Here is a 22,556-nt window from a genome sequence, read left to right as displayed (position 1 = left end):
CCAAATGTGTTGGACCTGGAGAAAGAGACAACACGAGGCCTGCAAATAAGGAGTGTAAAGAGTTAAGACAGCGGCAACGCTGTTGGCAAACATCGCTTGGTGAGACCCTCCGGCACTTGGGATTGTGGGATTTTTACGGCGGAGGGGTGCGAGAGCAGCACGCTGAAGACAACAATGGGGGGAGAGAGCCGTGTCCATAAAAACATAGCCACTTGTCCACCTGCTTTTAAGGTCCGGGTGATAAGTCGTGGAGATTCAAAAAAGGGAAAGCGTGAAGGAACCCTGACACTGCACATTTGGGGACGGGGTGGTTCTATTGAGGGGGACGGGGGGTGATATAGACCCTGTTTAAGACTTTGGAGGACACACCTGACGACATCCTCACATTCCACTGAAGCTTGACGGAGATGACAATCGTAGTGTAGTGGTGTTCTCGTGCTGTCTTTGTGACATTCATGCAGTATTAATTAGTGTGGAAAAGCTAAGTATAGAGGAATCCCCCGCTATTGGCAAATTCACCAAATTAAGCATTTTGGGAGGCTAAAATTTGGGTGGTGATTAGGGTGGGGTAATAGGACTTTATTAAAGAAATGTTGGTACAGTGGTAAAGTGGTTAGTCTGTCGGCCTATCAGTTCTGAGATCCAGGGTTCGAGCCCGGGTGAGTCATCACTGTGTGGAGTTTGCATGTTTTTTTTTTTATGTTGGGAGATATCTAACGACTTGACCTACTAGTGTTAGCATGTTTAGCGTAGCGTCAATGGTACTAACAGTGTGGGACTTGCTTATTTGGACATTTAAAAGCTTTTTGGGGTCAGGCTAATAGAAGGAGATTCCTGTATTTTTAGGATGTAAACATTTGTGGTGGTCTCCTCCTCTCCCCTCTCTCTCTCTCTCTCTCTCTCTCTCTCTCTCTCTCTCTCTCTCACTCCTCAACGAATGTAGACGTCCCTGCCCCAGTCGTCCTGGTTCTTGTTGCGGCCCTTGTCGGCCCCCGTGTCCAGCGGCTCCTGGCAGTGGCGCTCCCTCAGCTTGGCTCGCCCTTGATGCCGCCCCCCCTGAGCGGGCGCCGGCGGCTGGTTCAGGTTCTCCTGGTCCGGCTCGGCTCCCTCGTCCTCCCAGGACGCCTGGCGGCCGTGGTGCTGCGCCGAGTGCAGGCGGCTTCCCCCGCCACCGCCCCCGCCTCCGCCCCCGACCCCGCCGCGATAAGGCTCCGGCTCCTCGTAGGGGTCGGTCTCAATGTCCATGCAGGAGTCCCCGGCCTCGGTGTAGGCCGAGTCCCGGCTGCCCTGCGTCTCCGAGTCGAAGGTGTCTTGCCGGGAGAGGCCGCGGCCGCCGCCCCCTCGCGGTTGGCCGCGGGAGGAGCGCAGGTACGATTGTTGCTGTTGTTCTTGTTGCTGATGTTTGGCTCCCTGGTATTCGCTCCCGCCGCTCTCCGTGTCCTCGCGCTTGGGGGGCTCGCCGTGCGATAGGTTGGACCCCTGAGGCGAATCAGGGGGGGATGCGCAACACCATGCAGACACAAACAGTGTGAGTAGTTAGTCGAGGGGGCGGGGTTAGCACAAACATTAGCAAATAACATTTTACGGCGGAACCTCAAAAGTTAGTTTCAAAGCTAATACTAAGTCCGTTATGTTAACTCATTCATTGCCATCTTAGTATGTGCTGTGGTAGTTAGTGAAAGGGGCAAATTTATAATAACACATATTGACGTCCATTGTAAAGTGTAACCAAAATGATGCAAAATGTATTATTTAATGCTTTTTTGAAATTTGTCATGATAAAATATGTGTAATACTATAATTGGATTTCAAATAGGGGCCGCAAAAATATTTGTCACCTGGGTCACAATTGTAAAAAAGACATCAATGGTAGTGCTTTAACAAATGTGTTATGATGACTTTGACATTATTTCCTAGAGATAAAATGGCATCTTAACTTTGGAGGTTCCACTCTTTTAGGCCTATTCTGTAAAATGCCATGTGAAGAGATTATTTTACACATTTTCCGGTTAAAGTGCTAGTTTAAACATGCTGAAAACATCCATGAAAATACGCACAAACATGATGAAATGCGACCAAAACACTCTCAAGCTGTTAATTGTCACTAGAATGCCACTTCCTACGTCAAGGAAGTCATTCACAGTACATTTTTTTGGGTTAAAAGCCGTATTAACGTCAGCCTGGACCAAATTGGACGTGGATTTTGATTGAGGTGGTCGGTACGACTTGCTATTTTCAGGTTGGCGCCGCGGCAACGACGCGGGAGGAGGAAGGACGGCAACCAGAGAGCGGAGGACGGAGGCCGTCCAGCTGACCCAAAAGACGGCCATTAATCTGGAGATGGAGCCTTCAAAATGTCCACTCAGGTCGATAGCATCTGAATTAGCAGGCCACGTTGCTTATGTGCGTGCGTTCTTTTTTTTTTTTTTTCAGGAGTACCTCCCCTTCCCCCCACCCCGAGTCCGGGCCACCTCAGAGGGCGTGCTCGTCCACGACGACGTGGCCGTCCGCATCGGGCCACAAATCCATGTTCCTGCGTAGTGAGGTGAGCACCTGTACCTGCAGGTTGGAGACGGGTTCGGGCGAGGCGGCCAGCGCCGCCGTGGCCATGGTGCGGTTGAGCAGCGGGTTGGGCGGGTTGCTGCTGGGCGGGTGCGTGGCCTTCCAGTAGGCCTCCAGGTAGTCGGCCAGGTGCTCGCAGGCGTCCTCCAGCTGGTTCTCGTCCAAGATGATGTCGAATAGTTCCTGCCAGATGAGCCACGGACTCAATTCAAGTTATTATTCTCATTCTATTTTTCCTATTATAGTCTCCGCCTCCCATAGATAATTACAGGAAAAAAAATGCCATACTTTGAATTTGCCACCTTAGATGGAAATCTAACAGCTTAGGTAGCTGTAAATAGAACGCTTCAACTCACTTCAACATACTCATTTGACACTAAAGTGACACTAGCTAGCACTAGTTTTATGTATGAAAACAAACTCATAACTTATGGTCCAAAGAATACGGTATCGTATTTATGTTGAAATTTGCAATTTTGTGGGATTACTTCACATACCCATCTATTTAAACGTTTTCCTGTATTTTATACGTTGTAAAAAAAACATAAGACTTACAGGGGGGCACTGAGCCAACTTGTCGGCCGCCACCATCTGCACATTGAGGTGTTTGGCTTGGGACTTCCCCCTGGATTTGATGAGCCTCTGCAGAACCTACAAGACATTTTCCATTCAAGAATAAAATGCCAGTCATGTTGACGTACCACAACAGGCAATTTTACGGTATTGCGGTAGTCCGCTTAAAGCTCAAAAGCACCCGATTTCAAATGTCACGTTAAAAAAATAGAGCGCTTCCCGCTGCTGACCTTAGGTGACGCTATCTTGATGTAGACGATGATGGGCGCCAGTGAGGTCTTGGCCAGCTGAGACGGATGGTTGATGGTGTCGGCGTCCAAGGCCACCAGCTGCAGCGTGCGGGCCAGCTCGAAAATGCGTTCGATCTCGCTCTGAACTTCGGCTGTGAGGAGCCGGATGGGCGAAAACGCCAAAAAAAAAAAAAGCGGGTAAGAATGTGATTGGCGACAAGTCCTCGGGTTAGCATGACGGGGTAATAAGGACCAAACAAAGAAATAAAATAGGACATTGACAATAAAGTCAGAATATTAGGAGATTAAAATACACATTTTAAAGGGAAAAGTCATACATTGTAATACTACTACATGGAAAAAAGGTCACAAAGGTCACTCATTGAAATATTACGAGATTAAACATTTTATTCCCATAATATTATAACTCTTTACTCATAGTATTACAATGTATGACTTGTCAATGTGGTCATATTAGTAGTGGTATTTTTCACCCTTTCTTTCTTTGGCCCTAATATTCCGTGCTAGGTTAGTACCAGATCATGCAAGGAGAGCCGGCCCGCTGCCAAATTCCTCAGATCACATATCGGCTTCCATTTATGCGTGGCTAAATGGAACGCTGCATGGCATTCTCATCCTATTGCCTCCCAAACATGAAGCAAATCCTCATGTTGTTGTTCTCTTTTTTTTTTTTTTTTAAAGAAATACAAGAGAAGTAGGCACTCCAAGAATGAGATGACTTTAAAAAATAAGGGCACGCATTTTCATCAACATGACCAGACATCCCAAGTTCCAAAAATTCATCTTAAGGAGACATTTATGGACCCTTTCCAACACTCCGCGCTCCATCCACCCATCCCATGTCTTTTGTGATTTAATGCCAGAGAAAATGTTTTAGGCTATAGTTACTATTATTCGCATCAAAATACTGAAATGCTACATGATGAGAACATTTTAACCTTTGAGCTAATGGAAAGGAACTGTTCACCGACTATCCCCATTTAGTGTTAAAATTAAGAAGTGCAACATAATGTAGTCTGAATTTAAGATTCTTGTGTTGGCCACATTCACTGATATTTTCAAAATTTGCCACGAGCCAATAAAAACTGGGTAGACAGCTGCAGTTAGACACCCATGGTCTAAATTGCCTTGTGTACTTTTGTACATCAGGCCTATTTTACTCTTAAATTACCCGTTGAAATGAACATGACAAGCATGTGACGGCCAATTAATCCTAACTTGATATCACCAAACGCTGGATGTGCGTTGGCGCCCTCTGAGCGACGAGAGCTATCGAGGCCGGAAGCGAAGCTACGACTTCCATTAACCTTGTGAAAGCACATCCAGTCATCATTCGCAAACTGAAGTGAGAATCCTGCCACCCGCATTTCCCGGACTTCCCACGGTAGCTTAACAAGGACCATCTCCAGCGCATCCACCCTCGCAGGAGGTGGAAAGCAACACGAGAGTTAGCGCTTTGGCTCCTGCTCAGGAAAAGCAGCTCGCGGCCCTTCTGCCCTCCCACGGATAGGTTTTTTTATTTTTATGACATTTTTTGGGTTAGAGGAGCGTTTCATAACACCTTTTTCAGTTTGCTAGTCTTTATTGGAAGCTATGGGCCGCCACGCAGTAAAAGTATGAGGAGTAACAGACGAGGCAAGCAGACGGGCAAATAAAGCGTGGAGGATGGGTGAGAGTCAGGAGGAAAAGGGAGAGAATGTAGGCAGAGAGATGCATACGTACCTAGGACATCTGATTCAAGAGAGGGGAGAGGAGGAGCGAGAAGATGATGGAGGATGGTGAAGAAGGGCAGAGAGACAGGATGAAGAAAGGTCAGACTCAGGAAGTCGGGAAGAAAATTCACCTTTCTTTTCCCTAGCTCTACAATGTCTTCTGTGTCTGTGCTTGCTACTGTCTTACTACTGCAACCAAGGGATTTTCCCAAATAGGGGATGAAATAAAATTCTAATCTAATCAAATCTAATCCCAAAATATAGCCCTAGATTTTATGAGGCCGAAATATACTGTCCAATTATGCAGTGGTGTCCAAAATTTTTGAAAATGAAAGGAACTTCTACCACTTTTGTTTGTAAAACAAAGGACTAGAATGGGCTAAAAAAGATTTTTTAAATCATTTCGATGATCACAACATGGAAATTCCTACACTGATTGACCATATATTGTCAGTTTTGGCCCCCAAGTGTTAAAAACGGGCAAGTGCAACATAATGTAGGCTGAACCTAAGCTTGTTGTGCGGCCCACATTCACTGATAGAATACAAACTGGGCCGGTAGTTTGGACACCCTTGCTCTAGTAAGACGACAATGGGTGATAGTTGAACAAAACATATATAAACATATGTGCTTACCCAGGCTGGAGCGGGTGCTGGAGCGCTCTATGATGGTGTGTTTGCTGGGGTTATTGAGGACCGAGCGCTTTGCCAGCGAGATGTCCGCCGTCACCCGCGTGATGGATATCCTGCCCAAGCAAAAAAAAAAGGCTTGCTAGGTTAGTCCCAAGAACAGAAATAGTGACCATGCGGTGCTTACCTTCCCTCAAACTTGTGTTTCAGGAAATCAAAGAGAGCCTTCTGCATCATATCCGTCACCTGCAGCAGACAACAATATATTCACACTATTGCCATGCCGTTATTACAATAAAACAGACATATTTGGTTGTAATAATGGCTTCAGACTTATCTTGTGATAGGCCTACAAAAATAGTTGAACTCACCTCATAGCCTTTAAGCGAGGGTCCAACCAGGATTATGGGTCTCATGGAAGGGACCACGTCATAGGGTGGCACGTGCTCCATCTGTCAGGAAGAACGCAAATGTATTACTCATTTAGTTTCCATTGACAGTATTTGGACAGCACAGATCTGCTCTAAAAATTACTTTGTACTGCTTATCATCGGTTGCTTTACATAGAACGACTGTAAAAATTGCTGTTTTGTTTTTTTGACCTTCTGCAGTAACTCTGTAATAACCAAGTTTGACCCTAACCTCTAAGTTCTTATCAATAAAAGTATAAAATAGACTTTTAATTCTGTAATTACATGATTATCAGTCAAAAAAATCTACATTTTTTTCACACAGTATATTTCTGGTGACCACAGCTTCCAGTATCTCATCATTTATCTGATTTAGCCATGCTAGCAACATTTTACATTCAAGTGAGTATGCAGTCGTTTAGAGGACAAGTGCCTGAATAATTAGTAAATATAATGGCAGGGATACTTTATACTTCAAAAACTCACTTCTATGTGCTACTTTGCATATTTAAGACATAGCCTGCCAATGATGACATCTAATAAATTCCAAGATGGAGGGTTGACAGTGAATAAACATGTTTCAGTGCCCTTGAATTCAAATGTGATGGATCCAGATTTTGGATGGAAGGCCTGGTTTGCAAAAATATACAATAATCATATTTGCAGTCTATGTTAAAGTAAGCGTAAAAAAAAAAAAAAGACATACCGAGACATGGACACATAGACGCAACGCCTACACACAGATGATTCACGCTTTAAGTTTATTCTTACAATGTGACTCACGACAAGTATGATTCATCCATATATGCGCTCTCCTTCTTTAAAATCTCCTTCAACCACCAAGATTTGGGGTGAAAACAATGACACCCGTTACAAAAGTGTCACCGGCAAATCTGGATCCTCATTACGCCTCCGCTTTGTATTGAAAGGCATTTACATGATATTACATTCCATTACGTAAAACTCCTTCGGCCTCATTTGCATCCATATATGCTATAAATACATGTTTTAAAAGGCTCTTAATGGCTCTTTCTAGCGCTAGAGTGGTGTACATAGCAGAGGTGTATTAATAGTGTTATCCAAGTGCACAGTGGACTGCGCGGTGTCACGTACCACGTACAGTAACGTTCTCCGGTCCCTTGGCGCATTGACATTATGGGTGGAAACCTTTGGCTAGATCCTGATACGATAAGATTTGCGATGGAAGTCTCACAATAACAATTATGTCACAATATAGTGATATCTGGTAGATTATCAAACAGCACAGGACTTCCAAAACATTTAAACTTGTTCGTGAAAATGGTGCTGAATTTTAAGATGAGCTGTTTCTAATATTTTAGTCAGTTTAGGAAATTGTCTAAATAGTATTAGAAACCAAGCAGTAATAATCAATGATTATTTGACGTTCCCATTGTGATAAATGTCCTGGTCACTTTTAAATGTTAATAAAGAGTTTGCCCTATCTCGTTATTATGTTCAAACAGAGTCCGGGGTCTACATTTCCCACTTTGGTCACAAATGGAGATGAACGCATGTGAAGATCAATGGCGCTGCACCTGCAACGTCGCCATGGCAGCAAGACCAATTGAGGCCTTGGCTCAATTAATGAATATTTGGCTATGTTGGGATCGGGAATCACTTCATACAACCGAGTAAATTCCCTATTTTTTGTTCTGTGTGAATGTGTACTGAATATTTAGAATTATATCCCATAAAAAAAAGGTTGTCCAAACTACTTTTTACTGGTCCACGGCAAATGAAGAAAATATTATTGAATAAGGCCCACACAATAAGCTTAAGTGAGGACTACATTCTCTTGCACCAACAATGAACATTTTGGTTGACCTGTCTTGAATGTTATTAAATTAGAGGACGTTAGTCTGGTTAGAAAAGGGAAAAAGCGCACTCACCGACTTCTGTTTCTGTTTAGCAGGCCCGCCTACAGAAGCATTCCGCGAAGAACACACAAAAACACACACGAGAGCATTGTTAGTCATCGGTAGGTTAGCATTGAGGGGAGAGGGTATACCACCAGCCGGGTACACTTTATACTATTAGACTTTCAGGTAAGCTGTGAGGCGTTAGAGGAAGAGTAATGGGCAGAGGGGATGCAAAGGAGGGCAAGTGGGGGGGGAGTGTTATCCAGGACAAATCCCAAACTCCATTCCCATCCATCCTTGGTGTTACCTTCTTAAAGAAGGGCAGCCGGTGCGCGTTGGCCTGTGGTGAGGTCACGCTACCGGACATGCCCTTGGGGGAGTGAAGGTCCCCCTGGGAATCAGGGAGCTCCTCGCCATCCATCTCCAAGGGGTCAAGGTCATAGGTCACCGTGGGCCCGTCCACGTGCGCTATTTGGTGTGTTTGGGGTAGACGGAGGGGCGCAGAGGATAAGAAGCCAAGGAGCAGAGACAGCGACAGAAAGATAGAAGATGAGATGGATCAAAACGGATGCACCAACAGAAGAAGTGACGGGGCCGCGAAGGAGAAAATGTCACATTGCCGCTACAAAACTGCACCGATGCCGAGAGAAGAGCGAAAATGAAGTGAGAGGAGAAAAACATCAACAAGAGACTCAAGCCAAAATGATATCCTTTTTGTTTTCGATTTTGATTCTGATTTCAAAACGGATCATGTCAAGTTTTTTTTAAATTTTAATATGGCAAGAATGGGCAAACAATGATGTGGCAACAAAATGGCCGTGAAGAGAGAGCCTGAATTTGAGTCATAAAAATTTAGCGAGGAATGGACAGGGGTCTTGGATTCACTACTGCTCAGGTGGGAAGAACCTTAAAACTGCTGAATGTTGTGCATTCTTGAACTTACCTGTGCCAGGTGGAGTGGGCCTTCGCGTTCCCGTAGCAACATCCAAACTAGAGCTTCCTCCCGATTTACTAAAAAAGAACACAAGGATATACAGCAAATTGAGCCGCCATTTTTTATGGTTTCTACAAAGTTATGGGTCTTAATACTATCGGTTTCAGACTGGAAGTCACATGAATTTATTTAACTAAAGATATATATTTTTTAATTATTCAGTTTTGGCGTGCATAACTAATGCTCAAAGAAAAAAATACTGAATTTTAAAAATGGGGTCATTTGCCATCAAAGGCAGCCCACAATTTCATGGCATCCCCAAATTTTTCCCTATACTGACCTGGAGCTAAGTCGATTCTGCCTCATCCTCTGTTCTTGTAGAAGCCGGGTGTTCTCCAGCTTGACTGGACTGGGAATGAAGCCCACCTCACAGCCCTCTTTCACCAGACGCCCGATCCACCAGTCGTTGTTGTATTTCTGCACGTGAAGAAGGGTCAGTAGCGAGTCGACATCTGGAAACATTTGATCAGCTGACCAACCTCTTTTATGTGTAGGAAGTCTTTGGCTTCAAAGGATATGGCCATCCCTTGCACAGGAACGTCGTCGCTGGGACCCGGGTTGTAGCCCACATTTGTCCGCACGGCAAACGCTACAGGTTTGGTCTGTTTGAAAAGAAGCATTTCAGGCTTTTGGACTGGGGGAATTCATACCATGCCTACTGACCTTTGCTTTCTCCAGCGTGGCCAAGGCCTGCCGGTCCGCCTCCTTCCTCAGGGCTTCGGGATCCTCCTCCAGGGACACGTCGGAGTCCGACGGCCGGCTGGTGTAGGAGTCGGCCGAACCCTGGCGTGCCAGAAAAATTGTGTGAGGAACATTTCTGATCTTTCCACTCGCCCATCCGTGTCAGGATCACGAAAATGTGGCTAATATTAAGAACTGAAAGCTGAGTGGATGTAACTTGAGGTCCTTTGGTTCGACAACAAAAGGTAGTAAGCCGTGTGGATAAACCACCAGGTACACAAAACCTGGGGATTGGACACCTGTTTAGGTACAACAACGTAGTTTAAAACTACAGGTACTAGAAAGAACTCAGCATTAAAATAGTCAGGATGACGTGTGCAGTGTTTAGGTATATCATTTATATAACCGCCCGTCATTGTTTTTTTTTTTTCTTGATTTTTTGTTATTTTGCCCCGCAGCCCGGCACATTGTAGGCGTATAGTTGCCGAAAGGAGCACCGACAGCTGAGTGCGGCGAGCTGAACAAGTGACTCATGAAGTGTGGGCCTCCGAAATAGAGGTGAGAGCGCGCAAAAGATGACATGAGCCGCGTTCAACAGATTTCCGGCCGGCTGGCGAGTCAAATGCACAGGTCATGTTTTTTTAAGCCATTTTCTGTAAAATGATGTTTACGTATTTATTCATCCTGTGCTGACCAAACTTTGACCTGGCGCAAAAAAATTTAAACCCTGGTGTTCGACTTTTAAGTCAAGGTACTTCTGGATTTTGGACTAGCTTTGGGCTATGCATGTTTATGTACCTAATTCATATAACATAATCATTATAATTATGAGGGATGGAATCTGAGTCCAAACATATTATTTATTCTACCAGCAGCTTAGATGATTTGTTTACTGGATGTGTTGGGGATACAGTAAGAGCCCCCCAAAAAAGCAACAAAAAAACAAAACTCATCCCGCGCTGCCCTTCATTAGCGTCCTGGTGCTTCTATGAGCAATTCCCGAGCAAATGACAAACAGCAGTGTTGATTCTTGCTCAGCCACCTGTCGCATTGTGCCTTGTAGACACTCCCCGTTGCCGGGGTGACGGCACCCTCGCGAACTCCACTCATTCGCGAGCAAAGCGTCCACACATCCCGTTTCATATGGCCGCCCTCACTGACTGCCTTTGACTCATCCTCTGGGAGCATCCCCACCATCACCCTCAGTTCAACTTCAAATAAGATATTTCTTGTTTTTCCTCTTCATAAAAAAATATTTTTAAATAAAATAACAACAATAAATAAATAATAAGAATCTATATAAAAATAGAACAATTTTTTTCAATGATTTAGATCGCATATACGCCATATTTGTCGCAAAAAAATGACTGAATCAAGGGTCTCTTCTGGTGTCGCCGTGGCCGCGTCTCTAAATTAGCCGCTTGCTTCATTTCACATACAGCTCCCCCGTTCAAAATAGCTGTGAGTCACGTGACGTTCCGGCCGGCTCCCCGTTGGCTGGCGCCGGGTTGGAGACCCCCGCGGTGCCATAGTAACCACCTCGGCCGCATCCTCGCCAAGATGGGAAACTCGAGACGCTTTAAGCTATGTCTGAAATAATCAATAATGCTAAATCTGGGTCAATGTCTTTCGACCTAGACGTAGTAAGGACCATCCAGAGAACAAGGCGGCAGGTTAAGGACTGCCTGGCATTGTGAGGGGTTGGGGACCACAGGGTTCAAAGCCCAGTTATTTGGCTGCCCAAATGTATTTGTCCATGCCTACAGTTATTTGGCCTTCAGTTCAAAAACAAGTCCAAAGTAAACAAGAATTGACATAGCAAAGTGACCCAAAGCATTTGGTCCAATAGAAAACGGTATTTACTCCAATCCCATTTAATCCAGGAATCAATTCATTGAACGCATCATCGTTTACGTCAACCAAATGAACCAAAAGTCCAAAATACAAAATCAAACTCTTTTTATATAGAACTGAACTTTTGTTTTATATTTTGACCAGACAAGTGCCTGGATGACACATGGGAGAAAAAGTCACTGTTCCACAACAAAATCATCACGCCGGAAGATCATGCACAGTGACTGCGAGCGGCCATCTTTATTTGCTCTGTCACAGCGGCGCCATGGCAACAAAGTCGAACGGAGATGTGAGTCATGCATTCAAGTTTCTTTTCTCTTGTGTTTTCATCAAAATGCTTAAAATGGAAAAAAATACAAATTTCTGTTTTTACGCATTGGAAATGAATGGGTATATTTTTTTCAGACTGGTTTGGAAGGACCGTACATTTTTAGCAAAAACTATACATAACTTTTGTGCGCCTTGACTTTTTGAGGTTTATTTCATTATTATTTTGGGAATCAGATCTAAAATGTAGAACGAAATGCATTTTGAAATTTCAATTTCGCACTGGCAATCGAAACAAAAAGTCATAATTCTCAATAAATTGTTTCAGATAAAAAGAAAAACTGGCAAAACCTAAAACCGATCTTAGGCAGGTTCGCTTCCGTCCACAAATTCCACAAATTTTCCCTCCAAATCTCCTGTCAAGATGAATAGTTATTTCAATTTCAATTGGCAGTTCAGCGCGCATAGCAATGGACGCGAGCTAGAACTGGAAGTCTAAATTAAAAACACAGAGCCTTCCCAGCAGCTGTGACCGGCCCAAAATGGAATTACAAAGCGAGCCGCTGACCTGGGGATACGTTGCCCTCAGAACACGGGTTGGCAAATTCAGGCCGAGTTCAAAAAGGGCCTAAAAACGTCCCACAAGATCCCAAACAGCCTTCTTACCATGACGGGCCGCTGAATACGCTCGGTCCTCTCCATGCCTCCTTTGCCACACTCTCCTCACCGTGGCCGACCCAAGGGGTGGGGGGGTGCCCGGGGTCCGCAGACTGCGTGCGTGTGAAGCGGCAGCTAGTGGGTGTGCGCTAGCCGGACGAGCGTACATGAGAAGAGAGATCCAGGAAAGAGCACGCTACGTCCTCCAGAACCAAGCGACGCGCTTTCAACCTCCGAGCCCACCGCGCCGGCCGCGCTGTCCCGTCCGTCTACCTCCACGACCCGAAGGAACGTGAACCTAGTGTAAAGGAAGGGAACCGGAGCCAGCGGGACGGGGGTCGGGTTGCAGGACTTGTGCTACATTTGCAAACTGGGGAAATATATTTAGCCGCCGGCCCGGCAGGAACACAGACGCAAGTGCGATGAGGCCAAGGAGGAGGCTCGGTATGCGGCCGTCGGCCACCCAATGCCCCAGCTGACGTGGGATGGGGGCAGTGCCCCGGGAAACCCCCCCTCCCCTTTGCCCCCTCTCTCTCACTCTGCTAATCTCACATGGAGTCAGTCGCACAACCCACTTTGGGATGGCTTTTAAGCAACTGGTGGACATGAGGCTAAAACCAATTTGCTAAATTATAGAGACATTTAGTAATCATTTTCACAGTAAAGAAGGTGAAAAGACAATAACTTGTTGTCTACTTAACGATTAAGGGAAGGAAAATGCAATGCCGAAGAGGAAATCTTAACAAGGATCCAACGCAAAAAGACAGTTTTGAGTGACCTCTGACATTTCGTACTCCAAGACAGAAGGTGGCGATAATGCTCCGAAGATACTGGTGACGTCAGTGCACGTTAAAGGACCTTGTATATATCTTCAGATCAAATTCTACATAAATTCAGTCAAACAGATGCCTGGCAAGGAACCCGATATGTCATCTATCGGTAATTAGGGCGTATGGTGTCCACCAGAGGGCAACCTGTGACCCCATCCAAAGCTGCCTGTAGCTGATGACAACACAGTGAAGTATGGATAAGCACCAGTTGGTGTGACTCTGCAGCAACTGGAGCTTTGCTGTGATTCACATGTCAACGCTGACAGAAATGCTGCACAACCCTTTAGTCCAGACCAGTGGTTCTCAAACTAGATTCTCGTAATGTTATTTGCGGGAGCCGTGTACCAGATGCGACACTTTATCTTTCCATTCTGTTTGCTATTGTGGTAAAATATTATAATGTTACAAAGAAAATCTCCCCATTCTAGTTTTATGAATAATTTGGTCTCAATTCCCTGCATTTATGACTACCGCTAGGCGCTAGCTAGCTAACAGCAGATTGTAGAATCAAGGAGTGAATGTTTTGATACTATCATCTGTGTATGGGTGATATCAAAACACATCCCCTTTCATCTGACAGTTCACCGTTTCCCAGGAAACCGCAGCGCACGTCGGCGGCGTCCACGGGAGACGGTGGTCTTGATCATGTTTTCGTTGAACTCGATACGCCAACAAGGCTACGCAAACATGTAGGCCGCGGTGGCGCCCACGCGCACAAACAGTGCGTCGTCTCCCTCGCATTTCCATCCCAGCGTGGCCGCGCGCGCGGGGAGATTCGGTGGCCCGGTTGTCATGGAAACCAAGCCCCAGTGTACCAGGCGACGGCTGATTGTGTGTATTTGGAGGAATATGCTTGTGCGTAGGTGTGTGTGAGACAGTGATGCCTGTATAGGGAGGGGAGGGCCATCAAATAATGGGCAAATGTACACATGGGGGTCGATGGAGAGAGCCATAAACAATTCATATTTTTGAAATGTTATTCCTTGAGAGCCATAATCTGAATTTAAAAGTCAACATACTTTTTTAGTCACTTCACCAATTTTAAACTCTGAATTAAAATGTTGGTATCATGACGACTGCATGATAAGTTGTGTTTACAACTCAAATGTGACTGTGTGATGTCTTTCCCAACAGGATGAGCGTCCAACAAACCAAATGTACCTGTCGGACGAAGCTGTTGGACGTTGTGTCGGACGATGTGCTTCCATCCGAGCGCTTGAAACGGCTTTTTCTCTTGGCGTACTTGCCCTGAGGAAAAAGAGGTGGGTGTGTGGGTGAGGTTTCAAAGAAACAAGACTTATTTATCTCTCACAGATTGTTCTAAAAGCCCTGTTTGCTGGGTGCGATGGAGCTAGAGATAAGGCCACGTTAGCCTGAGAGAGAACACACACACACACATACACACACAATTCAATGACATCCGAGGCCACTCCTCATTTTTCATGTTTTCTCGCAACGCTCTAATCAGATTGGCGGACCCCTGCCAAATGGGTTCTATCCGGGTTGCACACAGGCCTCTCATTACATTAGAAGTCCACCCTGCCCACATCGTCATGGTTACGCAATGCCGGGTAATCGTGTTTGTGGGGAGACGGTCTGTTCTTCCCATGTGAAGAGTTTAGAAAGTGGAACAAGTGTCATTTTGAAAATAAAATAAAAGTAGTAAATTACTTTCTATGTACCACTACGCGCCATTGACAGCGATAGATGGACGATCCATTTTGTGCCAGCGCTCTCTAGTGCAATAGCGCTGAATGAGTTGATGATATCTCAATCTGTCAAATCATTTTGCGAAGATTATGAATCTGATAGATTCATCTGTCAGATTGTTTTGCGATGAATTTCTAAATTTTAAGATTGCCAGTCCAAATGGATTGGACGCCCATCGACGTCAATGGCAGCCAATGAGTCAAATATGAAATGCGAGGTGGGGGGGGGGAGAGAACGGAGGCCGGAAAATGCCAATTGACAGGAAGGTCAGAGGCTTCCTGTTGGAAAAAGTCCCGCCAGATTAAAAGCAGTCTACGTATAATTAAAGAGGAAACAAGCAGGGCTATTTACTCAAGTGGAAGCTGGGAAATTTCCTTTCCTGGTGCTAATTCTCAGGTCTAGTTGTTAGTTGTACTTTTACACTTTTGTTTTTTAGTAACTCCAGATTTGAAAACAGACCTTTAATGATGTATTTTTATGGCCTTAATGCATGAAATTTTGCAAGAATGCCAAAAGCTGTCCAATCCGCCCCCCCCCCCCCCCCCAAAAAAAAATCCATTTCATTTATTCTATTATTATCTAATGCAGTTTTCCTCTGTAAAAGGATTACAATTCTTGCTAGATTGTTCTTGATATTATTTTCCTTTTTATTTTATAGAGTAAAATTCATTTGATTTCCGTTTGATTCCTAGTGTATTATTTAAATCACTATTGCTATTTTTGTTTAGTAGTACTTTTTTTTACAACAAAATGAACAATCAGAAATATTCTTCCAATTGACCTTTTTGAATGAAAATATTTTAAAAAACAACATGCTGAATGGGTAACAGGTGGATTTAAAACTTCAAAAGTGCTATTTAAACCTTTTAAATGGCTCATTATATTGTGTAGGAGTTTGCTTTTCCCCACGTACGATAAAAAGGCCATTCTATGGGTCTACTTTCTATCATCATGACACCATGTTGTGCGTGTATAGTTAAACAAAGGCGTGGCTTTTCATCGCATCCAATGGACATCCTCGCACAAACCCCGACAATCAACCACCATTTGCTCCCAAGCAAGAATAATTGGAAAACATACAAATGCAAATATATCTGCAAAAATTCAAAGTTAACCTGCTAAGAAACCAAACGTTCTTGTGAGGAGCATCCCCTCAATTGGACAGAAAAGCAACTGGCAAGCAACCTGTTCATCTCTCTTTGAAAACAAAACGCAACGTAGAAATAATGCCATACATAATTCAATATAACAAAATCTCTTAAATCTTCCTCTCTTTTTCTTACCTGTGATTGAGGATGATGGTCGAACATGTCCATTTGGATCTCCTGGGTCGAGGTGGAAGGCGTCCTGGACATACTACTTTTCTGTACCATTGATTTAACGTTTGGCCCTTTATCAAAGAATGTAATTTTGCCCACAATATGTTTACGCCGGCGTCCACGGACTCATCTCTGTCGTGTCCGTGGGGCTCGCCTCTCTGATGCTGTGTGGGATGAATGGCAATAGGCGCCTTTGTAAAGCTGCCTGACAGCCTGCCCGTTTGCCCACCACAGCCGAGAGAGGAAGCGTGTTAGTCAAGAGCCAGAACAGCACCCAAACATATCCGCTAATACCTTTCAAAACACGCCATTTATCCACTTGGGAAATTTAACATTGATCGCTATTGCCATTTCTAAGATGTCAAATTGAAAAAAACAATGTTGTTATACAGTATTTGGTGCAATTGGGACCACTTTTAAAGACTAAGAGCAGCAGTGCTTGTTTCCTTACTTTTACTTTGAAGGCCTGTCACTTGACTTCTGCTGTTATTTTAGCATTCAATGATGTTTCTCCCCCCAGATGGGAACCGAGCGCAGATTATCGATGGGTGAGGAGCTCACGCACGCCCACAACAGGTAGTGCAAATACACTATACATACTGATTAATATTTTTACTGATGTAGCTGAAAATCTATTGGGTTTTCCTTAAAGTTGCATTCTCCAACATGCATTAAACAGGACACATTTTTAGGCACATCATACCATTTCATCCTTAGTTGTCCACTTTGCATTAAAGTGAATGCTTCAAATTCAATTATTCTATGAACACACTCGTCAATGCACAATATTATGGTGCTATTTTTTTTGTTGTATTAATGGGCAAAACAAATACAAATGTTTTGAATTCGATTTTTTAATCACTTTCTTTAATCACAATTTTAGTCAATTCTTTTCTGCTTAATCTCCCACTGCTACCTTCGTTTTCCCCCATTAATGTATTAACAATTATTTAGAGAATAAGGGAGTGAAAAAAAGCCTGTCTCCTACTTTAGCACCGTGCATGATACCATGGCAACAGTAAAGGCTAGAATGCATCACAGGCACTTTATTTTTCACATTTTGTGGAAAAGGAATAAGCATTCATCAACATTTTGCTCAAATAAATTAAATAGGGAGTAAAGTTACACCCATATGTTGGAATGCTGCTGCCTAATTAGGCTGCAGGGAAAAAAATAAAAATATTGTAGTACCAGTTATCACATCACGTAATAATAATCTATCTTCTCAAAACAGGAAGTAATACGTAATAAGGCATGTGACTTTTGCTGTCTTGCCACCTTTGAATCCTTTCACTTATTAAAAGAGCCAGAAACTGATTTTTCCAGAGATTGTGTTGGTTACCTGAGGTGAAGGAGTGCACCCACGCGGTCGGCGTGCACTGTTGCCATGGTAGCGCCCTGCTGCCACACTACACTAAGAGACATGGAAAAATGTGGAGCATTATATTAATAACTTTTTGCTATTATTTGCCAAATCTGTCCTGCAAATATGTATTGGAGCTGGTCTCTCCCGTACTACAACAACCAGAGCTTTGCTTGTTTATACGTCAGCTAGAACCAGCCAATACATTACAAATAATTTGCTCAATCAAATTCCCATAATAAGTCAAATGTAAAATTGAAAGCATAGTTGTTTTATAAGGACTGAAAAAAAGAGAAAATACTACTGTCATTTTTCGTATTTAAATAATTATGAATCATTAGACGAATACATAAGTAATGTAATTTCAAATTTAGAGTATCATTATTGTTTATTTCTAACATTTTAGTTTGTGTGGTTTGTTACTGGTTATTGCGTCGATGTAGTGCCCTCTACAGGCAACGTCTAAACTTCGCAGTTAACGCAGCCGTTCCCATTTGTGGGCCCCGCCCTACGTGCGCGCCCCCGCTGCCATGCGTGGCTTGAAAGAAGGACGGAGCGCGTACGTGGGCGTGCCTTTTTTGCTTGTCGTTGTTTGACAAGCAACGCGTGGTCGCTTACAGTGAACTTGGTAAGTTGGCATCCCTGGCAACATAAGACTATTAACGTCCAAATTTATGGCGTTTTTTAGGATATGTTGACTTAACCAAACCATTGACATCGTCGTCGACTTTTTAATCCTGTGAAAACTCGAGCGTTCTCTGTTTTTGACTGCCACGCTTGCTAATTGTTTGTGTGATTTGTTAGCTCACAGCTGCGCTTTCTTTCTTTAACTAAACGCGTTTTAGAAGTTTTACTTTGTTGTAAATTGGTTCTTAAGTGTTTTTTTTTAATTCCAAATACAAGACTGGATTCATTTACTGCGTCACTCGCACAACAGCTGTTTGCATCGAGATGAGGAACGTGATTGTTTTTTGATACATTTGGCAAACTACTGACGCCATTGTTCATGTTTATCCTTTCTATTCTTCTCGTGTGTGTGTTGTGGGGGTAGAGCGGTGCCCCGTTTCCTCGTGACTCACACGTCCGCATATTCTGGTAAACGAAACCCGATTTGGGGTAAAGAAATAGTTTCCTACTTTCCATAAATGGTAATGTTTAGCGAAACATCAAATGCCAATCATTGTCTTCGCCCCTTTTAAATTCCTATTGTCCGTTCTAGCTTTGTTCCTTTGGTATGGCACAGGACTGGTTTGAGGTTTTGTTTTTCCATTTTGCATCAGACCAATTTCGCCTAAAAATAATGAGTCATTTTCAAGTCTCAAGAAATGGTGATAATGCATCAGAAAACGCCCACTTTTTAAGAAAGCTAGTTGTGATATCACAACCACAATTGATGATAATGCCTAGCTTCCTAGTGCTATGCTAGGTGGTACATGTTGACAGAATGCTCTCATGGCAACTATAGGAAGTTTATGGATGGCATGGTAGCAGACTGTAAAAATCTGCAACTCATTCTGTCTCTAACGACTTCTATTTTCTGATTCTTGTGGGCGGGGCAGAAGCAGGTGAAAAAGGACATTCATTATAAGCAATTACTGTAATTTAGCCGTTTGTGTCATAAATAGTATAAATCATTTAAAAAAACGCTGTTGAACCTCATGTCACAATTTTCAGTCCCATTGAGGTTGATGTCCAATCACGTGGCTCTTTTAATGCTGCTATAAAATTTCCCCAACTGCTAGTTAAAAGTATTCTAAGGTGAAAGTGATTCTTCAATATGACATGCGTTTCCTCTTTGTGCTGCTTTTAAGGTACGTGTTAATGTGAAGTGGTGAACCAAAAATGGAGCAAGAAAACAACAAGGAGGTTTCTGGCATGTTGGAGAATCCACAACCGGAGGTGGTGGCGGCGATCGTGGAAGAATCCACCAGGCTTGAGAACCTAGCAGCTGCTGTAGAAGAGAAAAAGCAGCTGGCGGTAAACGGCAGTGGTGACTGGGCTCCAAGTGGCGTGGCGCCAGTACAAGAGGATTCACCTCCTGAAGCTCCCGCTGCTGAGCAGCCGATGCCTTGTGCGACTCCAGAAGAACCCGAGAAGGAAAAGGACCCCGAGCCGCTCCTGTCAGCCACAGAAGAGGCCCTGACTCAGCAGACGGAGGAGCCCAAACCGCCCACCCCGGAGAAGGCTCAGGAGGAAGTTGAGGCACCAAAAGGGGTAGAGCAGATTCCAGCACAAAACAGTGGTGAGAAAACTGAAGCGCCGGCTGAAGTCACGGCAGAGATGGACAAACAGGTCGAAGCTGCTGCGGCACAGCCCGAGAAGCAATGCGAGCCAGAAAAAAGTGGTGAGGCCGCCGAGGTGACGGCTCCCACGGCCGGGTCTTTGTCTTTCGCTCTCCTCCAAGACGACAAAACCAAAGAGGCGCTGCGCAGCTCTCGCACATTGGTTGTCATCAGAGGCCTCCCTGGAAGTGGGAAGACCTTCCTCTCCCGTGCTTTGGCCAACACCTATGGGGACAGTTGCTCTGTCTTCTGCGCTGACGACTATGTGGCGAGCGCCGACTCTGATGCGCGTGAGGCCCTGGACCAGGCGGTCGGGGCTTGCTGCGCCGATGCCGTTTCGCCCCTAGTGGTGGTGGACGACGGCAACCGTGCCCGCGAGCGGCTGGCCCGCCTAGCCCAGTTGGCCCGGGAGCATGGGATGGTCGCCATCTTCCTGGAGCCTCGCACGGAATGGAGCGGGGATGTGGCGCAGCTAGCCAAGCTGAGCGGTCGCAAGCCATCTGCCGTCACAGCCATGAAGCGTCAACTGGACGAGACGCGCCTGCCGCTCTTCTTTGGTTGGTTCCTGATGGCCTCCGGCCGGGATCGGCTTAAGTCGGCGGGCGCTGACTTCCTGATGGCGCTGGATGCCTTTAAGAAGAATGCTGTTGGCTGTAAGTAAAGCGGCTCCCCCCATTTTTTAATTTGGTGCCCTAGTCTTAAACCCTTTCATGCATGATAGACTGCCACAGTCTAAGCAAGCATCTTTCTTGTTCTTCACAGCGTCTGTGAGCGAAGGTCAAGAGGTTCCGCTAGAACAGTACTTCAAAAGTAAAGGAAGTCTCCACTGCACTACCAAGTTCTGTGACTATGGAAAAGCAGAGGGCGCTAAAGAATATGCAGAGAAACCAGTAAGGAATTTCAAGGCCACGAAATGGTAAATACATAATGTTATGAATAGGTAACCTTTTGTTTTGTTTCTTTTTCAGGAGGTTTCGGAGTTTTACAGCTCTGCGTTTGATCTCTCCGTGAGCGCTCTCTTCGTCACGCCGCGCACTTTCGGCGCCAGGGTCAGCCTCGCTGAAAATCAGCTGCTCCTGTGGCCGGCCGATGCCGAAAAAGAGGCGGAGACATCCGTCACCGGTGCCACCACCCTGCCGGCGGGCAGTCGGGCTCACGTCACGCTGGGCTGTGCCGCCGGGGTGGAGGCGGTCCAAACGGGTCTGGATCTGCTGGAGATCCTGGTTTTACCACAGGTGGAACCCATCACCGACTGGGAGCTCGGCTCGCTGAGGTTTTACGGCGAAGGCAGGTGGATGCTGGAGCTCAAGGAGCCGCTTTGCCTGCCCGCCTGCTTTTCCAGCTCCTACAAGAGCGGGCAGGGCAAGAAGGAAACCAAGAAGAAGAAGAACTGCGCCATCTTGTGAAGACGTTTGGATGCAGCGGATTGAGGGATGGCACAGCTCAACGATTCCAATGTTAGTTTAGTGCGTTAAGGGCTTGAAATGTAGTGAGGCCGAATCTCCAAATGGTGTGCCTTCACCCCCACTTATTTTTTGCACTATTCAAAATGCCTTTTGATCTAGTACCTATAGTTAACACAAGATGCTCACTTATCAGATTTTGGGACCTTTTATGTAGTGTAGCCACAAGGGTATCATGTCCTTCCTTGACTTGCGTGCCAATCACAGTAGTACTTTATGGTAGCACTGTTCTGAAGTAAATAATGGAGACAGACTAGACTTGAACAAGGGATTGTGCATGTGTGAGCAAATAGGCCAAAGCTGTGTGTGTGAAATGTATTAGAGCGACACACCTTAGAATGTGTTTGCATTGTTTAGAATGGGACTTTAGAAAATTTGACACATTCCCCACTACTTTCTTGCACTTAAAAAGAATGCTATGAATCCAAATCATGTTGCTCTTTTACCCACCTAAAACGACTCATTTGCATTTCAATGAGTAACAATTGTTTTGGTTTTGTGTGGCTCTTGAGTCTGTTTTTGCAATTGTTTTGTACACTTATTGATGAATAAAAGCTGATTGTGTCGCTTCAGCAATGCATTTCTCTTTCATTACTTAGACTGGTCCTTACATTTTTGTGTGCTTAAACTTCAATTGCTCAATTTTATTTACTGGACAAAATAGTTAAGTTTCTCCTGTTGATCTCCAAATGGTCACCTGTTTTTTTTTTTTTATTTATTTATTTTTTTTTTTTTTGACAGGTAAACATTTTAGGAGCAGCAGAAATTTGGGTGATCTTTATGGCAACTGAAACCACTGAATTAGTTATGTGCTGAGTAATAATCATAAATCAGTCATTTTTATTGATGCTGCTCCAACCTGTTTATTGGTTACTGTGTTGATAACACTGTCAACCGATCGTCTGTTGTGCTTTGTCAAAAGTGGCGTGTTGGAGCAATGGGAAGAAAGTCGGGAGACGTTCAAAAACCTCGGCTTTTCCCCCACTTGTCAGACACGGGGTTTCCTCAACTGCTATTATAGCAATAAATCTCTTCCCTCTCCATTTGAGTTTCATTCAAATGTCTAATGTATGTTGAAATCACACTAAAAGTTGCAGCTGACGAAGTTACTTGTAATTA

At 44.6% G+C, this 22,556-nt stretch overlaps 2 protein-coding genes across 3 annotated transcripts; one reads left to right on the top strand and one right to left on the bottom strand.

The window, feature by feature from the left end:
- Positions 1-900: 900 nt before the first annotated feature.
- cacnb1 (calcium channel, voltage-dependent, beta 1 subunit) lies at positions 901-16,584 on the bottom strand. 2 transcript variants are annotated; one of them, XM_077734401.1, is made up of 14 exons: positions 16,294-16,584; positions 14,462-14,548; positions 9,675-9,794; positions 9,491-9,613; positions 9,292-9,428; positions 8,961-9,028; positions 8,325-8,485; positions 6,099-6,179; positions 5,915-5,973; positions 5,734-5,843; positions 3,366-3,517; positions 3,118-3,213; positions 2,560-2,745; positions 901-1,479 (listed from the first exon to the last, which is right to left on the bottom strand). In XM_077734401.1, the coding sequence occupies exons 1-14, from the start codon at positions 16,381-16,383 to the stop codon at positions 931-933; spliced, it is 2,019 nt and encodes a 672-aa protein (XP_077590527.1). In that variant the 5' UTR covers positions 16,384-16,584; the 3' UTR covers positions 901-930. The 2 variants fall into 2 exon arrangements, with proteins under 2 accessions (XP_077590527.1, XP_077590526.1); XM_077734400.1 differs by lacking the exon at positions 8,325-8,485 and adding an exon at positions 8,048-8,076 and having other exon boundaries at positions 16,294-16,583.
- A 1,602-nt stretch (positions 16,585-18,186) lies between these two features.
- cnp (2'',3''-cyclic nucleotide 3'' phosphodiesterase) lies at positions 18,187-22,009 on the top strand. Its single transcript, XM_077734094.1, has 4 exons — positions 18,187-18,320; positions 19,504-20,627; positions 20,737-20,864; positions 20,943-22,009. The coding sequence occupies exons 2-4, from the start codon at positions 19,535-19,537 to the stop codon at positions 21,378-21,380; spliced, it is 1,659 nt and encodes a 552-aa protein (XP_077590220.1). The 5' UTR covers positions 18,187-18,320; positions 19,504-19,534; the 3' UTR covers positions 21,381-22,009.
- Positions 22,010-22,556: the final 547 nt, after the last annotated feature.

Source organism: Stigmatopora nigra, chromosome 15 (assembly GCF_051989575.1).
Source record: "Stigmatopora nigra isolate UIUO_SnigA chromosome 15, RoL_Snig_1.1, whole genome shotgun sequence".
Classification (NCBI taxonomy): Eukaryota; Metazoa; Chordata; class Actinopteri; order Syngnathiformes; family Syngnathidae; genus Stigmatopora; species Stigmatopora nigra.
Note: the sequence above shows the minus strand (reverse complement) of the source record. Positions and strands in the feature narration are given on the sequence as shown.